This window comes from Suricata suricatta, chromosome 11, assembly GCF_006229205.1.
Source record: "Suricata suricatta isolate VVHF042 chromosome 11, meerkat_22Aug2017_6uvM2_HiC, whole genome shotgun sequence".
NCBI lineage: Eukaryota > Metazoa > Chordata > Mammalia > Carnivora > Herpestidae > Suricata > Suricata suricatta.
Genome location: NC_043710.1, coordinates 26,746,059 through 26,755,134, shown reverse-complemented (window position 1 = coordinate 26,755,134; position 9,076 = coordinate 26,746,059). Strand labels below are relative to the sequence as shown.

Here is a 9,076-nt window from a genome sequence, read left to right as displayed (position 1 = left end):
CCCCCCCCCCCCCCGCCCCACCAAAGACTGCAAGCGGCTTTTGCTCAGAATTAAATCGAAGAGCCTAGCTTAGGATCTAGCACGTAGTAAGTACCCAATAAATATTTATTGAAAGAATGAATGCATGAACAAATGAATGAGTGAAACTCATCTTACCTGCTTTTCCGCCAGTTACTTCAAGTCCTGGTTGAAAAAATAACTCCTTTTCAGAACTGTTGTTACTGAGAGAAAAAGACAGGAACCCTCTGGTAGGTAGCTAGAAACAGAATGGAGGGAGGGAGGGAGAGAGGTGGAGGGGAGAGGTCTTTATCTTCAGTTAGAGAAATGTTTCCATGGGTCCTTGATAAAGTAAGGACAAATGCCCCCAGGGCCCTCTGATGGCTGCGTGTCCTTGATAGTGTGGCTGGGTGGGGCAGGCGGAACTTTGGCATGGGGCAAAGGGATGGATTTTAACGGTTTCTTCACTGGTTGAAAAGGCTGCTTCCTGCTCAACTTGTTTTTCTCCGTTAAGTACCAGCTCGGCCTATAAATGGGAAGGAGTGGCCAGCCTCTCCCACTGTGCGGGGTGAGGGGGGGCTGGCTGGTGCTCCAGGAGCTGTCCTTGGCGAGGCCGTCCTGTCGTGGCCTTTCAAGTCTGACATGGCTAGTGTTTGTTCCCCTTGTATCTCACACTTTGAAAATCTCACATCACTTTCGGTCACAGAAACCCTCCTTCCAGCCCCGAATTAGAAAGGGCAAGTAGCCAGACTACCATTTGATAGGGGAGGAAATGAGGCCAAGCCCTTCCAAATCTTAATCCTGCTTAAACTAGAGAGCCCTAGGACACTTATTCGTTGAATTCTGGCATTCTTGCTCATGAGAAGGTCTTTCGAGAATTTATTTTTCAAGAGGAAGTGTTTCATTAGGCAGAAAATCTACTCAGAGGCCATATTAAGTACATAGTGAGTGGCCTTCCTGGGATTTGTCTTTTGAGTAATTCAGACAAAAGATTACAGTTAGGGATAGATGGACCAGGCATTTCATATGTTTTATCTTACTTAACCTTAATAACAACCTTCTGAGGTCAATAATTTTATCCCATATTATAGATAAGGTCAGAGAAGTTTGGTAACTTGCTCAGAGTCACACAACTACGTAAGTGTAGGGAATGGGATTTGAACCTAGGTCTTCTAACCCCATAAGCTCACTCTTACTCGCCACGTCAGTGTTTCCAAATTTCCTGCATTTGCTTGTTAACTACACCAGTCCTCAGGCCCACACGGAATCTACCAGATCAGAATCTCCAGGGTCCTCAGGGAGTATGTCTCTGGCCACGAATCCAAAGCACACTTCTCCCCAGGCACTAACACATCACTATTTTTTTCCATCATTGTACTTATCATTACCTGACATTTTCTTACATATGTATTTGTTTATTGTTTTTCTTCTCCCCTAAGTAACAAGTTCCTTAAGTACAGGAACAAGGTGCTCAACTTGTTTCATCTTCCAACTACTAAAGAGAGGGTAATACCTAGCAAGTACTCAATCCATATTTTTTAAATAAGTTAGTAGAGAAAATATATATGTCTACTAACATAACGTGATAATAAATAATGAATTATGTGAAGAAGGACTCTAAGTCTGGAGCCAGGTGCTGGAGGAAGAGAATCATTATTGCCTACTAGTGTCTTCCAAGGCTATGGAATATGGAAATATTGGCATACTTGCCATGTACTTGCCATCCCAGAGAAAGAAACTCAATCCCAAAATAATTAAGTGCAAGATGACCCAGCAAGTCATTAGGAGAGTCAGGTATAATGTAGTCCCTTCCTTCATGGACCTTTTTCTTTTACTTGGGAAGTCAAAATGAATGCCTATATGATGGAGAATGAATACATGATTAATAGTGAGGTGTTGACCAGAAATGCAATCAGATTGGATTAAAGAGAAATTAGAGTGGGAACAGGTATGGAAGGTTTTTTGGGAGAAGTCTAAAATTTAGTTGTCCCTTGAGGGAACACCTTTGTGTCAGGTTTTACCTATAGGGGGTATTGTTTTCCCCTTATAGCACCCTAGCAAAGTAAGTAGTGTGATCACAACTTTATAGATGAGGAAACTGAGTCACAGAAAGGCTAAGAAACTTGCTCCAAGTCACGGAGCTACTAAGGACTGAATAGAGATTAATAGCCAGCCAAGGCTGGTTCTCCTCACCAACCCTGTGAGCTGAGAAGGTGTGCCTGGCAGAAAAACAGCCTGAGTAAGGGTCTCAGTGTGGGGTCAGGAGTTGGAGGTATAGTTCTAGGTAGTGATGGAATAATGACAGGTTCAGGTTTCCTTTCAATGGAACAGTGTTACAAACAAGGTAGCCTGTTTGCCAGATGTACCACACCGGAGCCACAGTCACAAACAACTCAAACATTTCTTACTGACTCTGGCATTGGTAAAGCTGGGGGAGTCCCTGGGTAACAGACCCAGTGACAAAAGAACTCCTTCAGGAAAGAAAGCCTGATCCTGGGGACACAGATAAAGGATAGGAACTTGCCTGTTGAAAAACACCAGGAGGTGGTGGAAGGGGAAGGTTAATTTTGGGCAGTCTTTTGTTAATCTACCTGTTTTGTGGGCTGCACCAATTTTACATAGCCAGTTCACTGTCAAGTCCCCTTCCTGGCAGAAGAGCCCTGTGGAACAAGACCACCCTAGTCTGCAGGGGACATCTTGTTCCTAGGGAGTTCAGGGTACCATGTGTAAAATTCGGTTGTGGTTTGGTGTTGCATTTGTTGGACTATTTAGATTACTTTGCATTACTTTGTACCCATATAAAGCAGGCAGTTCCCCTAAGGGCACATGCTCCTGGCAGCTAGCGAATCACCTGGAACTAGTCTGTTGCCCGCCACCCTGGCAGTTAGGGATTTTTGCCCTTCAGTGAAAACCTCAAGTGCCGCCACAGTTATGTCACATCAGCTGGTAGAACCTTGGACATTTCTCTGCTGCATCTGCTATTTTCTTGGTGTAATCATATTGTGAGTCCTGAGTCCCAACTGTCTAGCCCCAGATGTCACTATTATATGTAGTGTGGTGGGTAGGAAAATGGCTCATCACCTCCGACTGGAGACTGTGACCAGCAGGGTCCCATCATGGGGCAGTCAGTACACGTGGAGGGGGTTGTCAGAGTTAGAGTGTGCAGTGAGTTTGGCCCCCAGAAGGGAGTTACCTAGGGAAGTGGCACCGGTGAGCCAGGTTTCCTTTGGGGGCTCCTAATCCCTCAGGTTGCTTTAGTATCTGGGCCAACATAGGGCCGTGGGTCCTGACATGCTATATAGGTCTAGGAAGACACAAACACACCCATATGCATTTGGATAATCGTATGATCTGGACTCATGGGCCAGAGACCAGACTTCATAAATCAATCAATGAATGTCCTGTCCATCTGGTCTTGGATAGCACAAGGTAAGACCTTGAGGCCTAGACCAATAGCATTACTACTGGTGGTTTTGTGGGCCTTTCCTATGAGCTCAAAAGGTTATTCAGTATGGTGTACATAAGAAGGTGGTTTGCTTATAGGGTCACAGCATAACTGACATTGTGTGAGGTTCAGCCATTGGGGTGTGACTTTGATCATGTGAACAGACAGATTAACCTAGGGATAGCCTTAACCTGGGAGGTATGAAAGGGGAAGACTTAGCCACAGTGGAAATGGGGTTCATTGTGCCCTATGGGGAGGATGGAGTCTCTTTGGTCTTCACTTCTTTCCAGTGTGTGGAACATGCTGAGTGGGGGACCCCCCCCTGAGGGGAAGATGCCTATTCTCTGGCAGAAGGCACGTTGGTAGATAATGTGGTAGTTGGATAGTTAACCTCCGAGATCTCAGGGTGGCTGGGCTGTGACCATCACCGGCAATGTGACCTTTGACTCCCTGGGCCAGAACAACTTTTGAGCCACGTCCAGGTCAGGGAAGCATGTACTGATCTTGGGAAGGCTGTCACAAAGATGCGCAAAGCAGGAGCACTTGACGGGACGTTTATCACGTGCTGGGCATGGTGGCCAGCATATAGACAGCTGGCGGGGCACTAAGAGTGCAGGACCACACTCCCACTCTCCTTTTTGTTTTTCCTGGTGGTTGGCTGCTCAGGGTAATATAATATGCCTGGCCTTTGGTGTTCTGGAAGAAGAGTTGTGCACTCCAGACAAACAGATTATGCTGTGGGTGCCATACTGCCCAGGTGTCCTGGAATGGAATCAGAAAACTATATCCCAGACCGAGGCCAGCAGCTATATCGGGCACAGCCAGCTAGTGATAACCTAAATGTTCCAGGAGTGCATTTTCCAGTGTGTAGGCTCCATATTCAGGGCTGCCATTTATAATGCTGGGGAGGGGGGCATCTGGATCCCACATTGGGGGTGGCTGGCTTCATCCTATCTTGGAGGTACCTCAGGTATGCTATTTTAGAATATTGGTGTTGGTGTTTCCCCTTTCTCTGAGACCCATGTGGTGACAGGTGTCAGTCCAGGTGTTGCTAATACTTCCCTGTGAGAAGGGCCTGAAATTAGCCAGTTGCGAAAGCTATCGTAAGTCCCATTGTGGCAGATGTTTAGGGTATGGTGATGCCTGCTCTCTGGGCTGGTAGAAACGTATTACCAGGGATTTTGCCTTTCTGTCTGTGGCCAGTAGACAGACCTGGTATGGCCCAGGTTATTCTCGGCCCTTAGTCTGGACACCAATTCCCAGTGGTGGAATTGAGCTCAGACAGAAAAAGGGTAGAGGAATGGAAGACCCAGGAGCTGCGGCAGGCAGTTGAACTTGGGAATCCATAATCTGGAACCTGGGTCTCCCGTCAGAACCAGTAAAGGCAAAACGAGAGCATTTTGTTATAGGTGAGGGGTCCCTATGGGCAGTAAAATCAGTAAAGGGGGATGAGAGCGGTAAAAGGAAATTGATTTGGGAAACCACATGCCATTTTGTAGCTTTAAGAGAAGACCTTGGGGCATCTGGATGGTCTGTTGGTCAAGTGTCTAACTTGGGCTCAGGTCCTGATCTCGTGGTATGTGAGTCTGAGCACTGTGTTGGGCTCTGAGTTGATAGCTCAGAGCCCGGAGCCTGCTCCAGATTCTGTGTCTCTGTCTCTCTCTGGCCCTCCCCTCCTTGTGCATGCACTCTCTCAAAAATAAACATTATAAAAAATGTAAAAGAAGACCCATTATTGTGGGGTCCACAGTACTGTCGTAGGAGGGGTGAGCTGGTAATAGGTATCCATGCCTGGCGTGGCTGGAGCAATATGGATTGCCCAGCGAACCTGGGGTCAGGGCCCATTATAATCAGTTTGCCACTGAGAGTGTCACTAGGCTCCTTGGTTATTCTGCTGGAAGTGACATATTGCACCCAACTCTTTCTCCACAAGTATTCAATTTTTCTGGGAGAGAAGTAGAGTATGGGTGGGAAAGATCTCTCATATTGGGAGATGCCTTGATCGTCAGCCTCTAAGAATGTGGATTTAATGTAGTCCTTTGAAGACTGTTGAGCAGGAGAAGGAGGTGACTGGAGTTGCATTAGGGTTGGGTTTGGGTGGGAGAGGCAGGAGTTGGGGCTGCTATTTGAAAACATTCAACAGCAGAGAGGGGTTGAAGGAAGGCGGCATGGGGCAGAGGGAATGACCAGGTAGGCAAGGGCTGGAGGGATACTGCATGGTGGGGCAAGACTTGGCCTCAGGAGACAAGGGAGAAGCAACCCAGGCAGCTCCAGAATCATCTATAGCAGCCCCCTTGGACTGAGCACTTACTCCCTGCCGGACCTGTTCAGGTGCTAATATAGGATTTTATTTATTCTCCAGTAAGCCTGTGAGGTACACATGACTGGTCTCCTGCTCCTGCCCCATCCACACAAGCCATTCTCCATGAGGCTGTGAGAGACATCCCTTTATGACCTACATCACATCACCTCATTTCTGTGCCTGGAGCCTTTCAAAGCTTTCCTGCTTATGAAGAGGGAGAGTTGAAGTCCTATCAGGCCCTCTCCGACTGGTCCCATCCATCTGTAGGTCCTCTCCCCCACACCCCCATCCCTCTGCTTCAGCCACATAGGCCCCTTTGTCATTCTTCTACCTCTAGTCTTAGGGCCTTTGCTCCTTCCCTCTCCCTGGAACATTCTTTCCCAGGTGTTGGGTCCCCTTATTAGAAAGGCCTTTCTTTACTACCTGAATAAGACACTGCCAGCCCTGACCACTCCACTGCCTTTCCCCTGACTTCGTTACTTTTCTCCATGGTGCATATTACCATCTGAAACACTATATGTTTACTGGTTTATTTGCTTAGCATCTCTCTCTCCCTCTCTAGTTTGGAGTTTGCCATTCAGCACAAGCAATATTTGTTTGGTTCACATCTATGTATTTCCAGGGCTTAGAATGGTCCCAATCATCTTAGGTGCCCAGGAAATACTTACTGAATGGATGGATAGTATGTATTATTATTCTGGTTGGATGAAAGGGAAACTGAGGATCAGAAGAGGTAAATTTGTCCAGGCAGGACAGCCAGTAGTTGCCAAAGCCAGGATTCAAGCCCAGAAAAGTCTGACCACAAAGACTGCTCTTTTCCATTAAGGTACAACATTTCCAAGGAATTTCAGACCTTTGTAACCAAGAAACTTGTCTTTTTCTTTAAGATTATATTTTTAAGTAATCTCTATACCCAACATGGGGCTCGAACTTACAACCCTGAGATCAAGAGCTGGATGTTCTACCCACTGAGCAAGCCAGGTGTGCTGAGAAATCAGGTCTTTAGTCAACAGAAATGGGGCAGTACTGGGGAAAAACAGGTTTGGGTAAAAAAATGATATAATCATTCCAGACTCTGCTTTCCTTCAAGTCCAGTTGGGCCTAAGAGTCCATGGTAGCCATTTGAGCATTTATTGGGTGCCAGGTGCTGTGCTAGACACTTACGGTTTAAAAATAAATGAGACAGTCTCCTCTTGAGCTCACCATCCTGGGGTAAACTGTCAAGGTCACATTTACTGAAGTCATGGAACAGGAGCTAACCACCAGTCAACCAGAGCATGGGGATGGACATCAGCCAGACTCTCTGGACCAGGCACTGGTGAGTGGCAGTGTCTCAGGATCCTGTTGATTTGTTCAGCAGAGTCAAGAGGTGACAATTAGACATACAGAAACAGGGGGACACCTGGGTGGTTCAGTCAGCTGAGCAGTCAACTCTTGATTTCAGCTCAGGTCATGATCCCAGGGTCATGGGATTAAGCTCTGTATTGGGCTCCAAGCTTACTGTGGGGCCTGCTTGAGATTCTCTCACTCCCTCCTCTCCCTGCTCCTCTCCTACTCATGGTTTTTCTTGAAAAGAGAAGAAAAAAAGAGAAGAGAAGAGAAGAAAAGAGAAGAGAAGAGAAGACCTCCTTCTTATTCATTCACTCACCAGCTAGGAAACAAGTACCTACTGTATACCAAACATTCCAGGACTCTGGATACACAACAATGAACAAAGTAGGCACCAGCCCCACACTCAAAGACCTTAAAACTAGTAGCAAGTAATTAAGTGGTATTATTATTACTGTTATTAACACTGACAATGGTGACTAACAAAGGCTAAGTGTCAGCCACTGTCAAAGCACTTACACAATTTATTTCATTTATTTCTCACAATGACCCTCTGGTTCTGAGGCTGCTATCTCCCTAAAGTCTATGATTTTCTGGGAGCACAAAGCACAATCAGCATAACTAATTACAACTGATTAGGTCAGGAAAGGCCTTACAGGAGATTGAACTTTTCATGTGGGACCTGAGGGAATATGGGTTTTCACTGAGCAGAGACACTGGGGCAAGAGCCTAGAAGGATAAAAGCCCAGTACCTACTTCACAGGGTAGTTGTGAGATGTCAGCAAGAAAAGACACATGAAGGGGCTCCTAGGTGGTTCAGTCGGTTGAACATCAGACTCTTGGTTTCAGCTCAGGTCACGATTGCGAGGTTTGTGAGTTCGAGCCTCAAATGGGGCTCCACATTGACAGTAGAGAGCCTGCTTGGGATTCTCTCTCTGCCCCTCCCCTGCACATGCGCGCTCTCTTGCTCTCTCTCTCTCTCTCAAAAAAAAATAAATAAATAAAATTTTAAAAAGAGAAGACATGTGAGGCCCTAGCACCATGACTGGCACAAAGATGCTCTCAAATGTTTGCTCCCCTTTGCCAGGCCCTGTGGTGGTAGGAATGTGTGCCACTCTCCCCATGCACCTTGGTTTTTTAAAGATACCCTTCAAATTATAACCTTCTGGGAGGCCAAGGTCTCTCTGAGGCACTCTGTTACAGAATTCAAATGCGTTTGAAAATGCTCTCAAGGGCAGCGGCCCCGCGTCTTCATTGCGTAAGGTCGTTGTACTAACACACACACACACACACACACACAGTTGCCAGAGAGCTCATGGTAAACACCAGCCTCTCTTCTGGATCACAATAACTGTGTGGTCTCCCTTTGTGGCTGCTGCAGAGGAACAAATTAGACGGTAAATTAGTAGTTCTCGAAGACATTAGCAACCACCCCGCTCACCCGGCAAGAGTCTGACTCACGGCAGGGCCTCTCCACATCACGGCCTATGAATAGACACTCTTCCTCCCTCAGACAGAAACCAGACTGCCCAGAATGCCCTGGGGGGGGGGGGGGAGCTTGAAACCTCATGCCCCTTTCAGAATGGTTTTATTTTAAAAGACAAATTTAATGACCACTTCTGCCTCTCTGAAGAAGAAGAAAAAGCTCCCTTTGCCACACCGCATGCATCAGAAAGTTCATCAGGCCGACCCAGCAGCAGATGATGCAATCCTGGTGGCTTCCTGGATCAGATCTAGGCAGCCCGCCCCGACATGCCTTCTCAGCTAATTGCCCTGCTTCGCACCTGTTCCTTCTCAGGGGGCCCTGTCACCCTAGCACCCGATGCCTGTGCTACCTCATCTTTCTGCCAGGACCATGGCAGGCCCTTGACACAGCAAAGCCTGCTTCATGGCCTAGGGCGGAGGGGGTGTTTCCTTCTTCCTTCTTAAGGCCAGTTGCTGTTCATTGAGCGCGTTGCAAAGCCATGGATCAGAGCACTGTCGGTGGCCTCATCTATCTGATG

The 9,076-nt window shown here is 47.0% G+C and overlaps 1 protein-coding gene across 1 annotated transcript in view; it reads right to left on the bottom strand.

Moving 5' to 3' along the window:
- Positions 1–8,658, bottom strand: part of LMO2 (LIM domain only 2) — a 29,645-nt gene extending 20,987 nt beyond the window's left edge. The window contains exons 1-2 of the mRNA XM_029956521.1: positions 8,515–8,658; positions 157–256 (exon numbers count right to left, since the gene is read on the bottom strand). Of these exons, the coding sequence (XP_029812381.1) occupies positions 157–256; positions 8,515–8,643 (229 nt within the window). The 5' untranslated portion in view covers positions 8,644–8,658. The remainder of the gene's footprint in view (positions 1–156; positions 257–8,514) is intronic.
- Between the last annotated feature and the right edge of the window lie 418 nt (positions 8,659–9,076).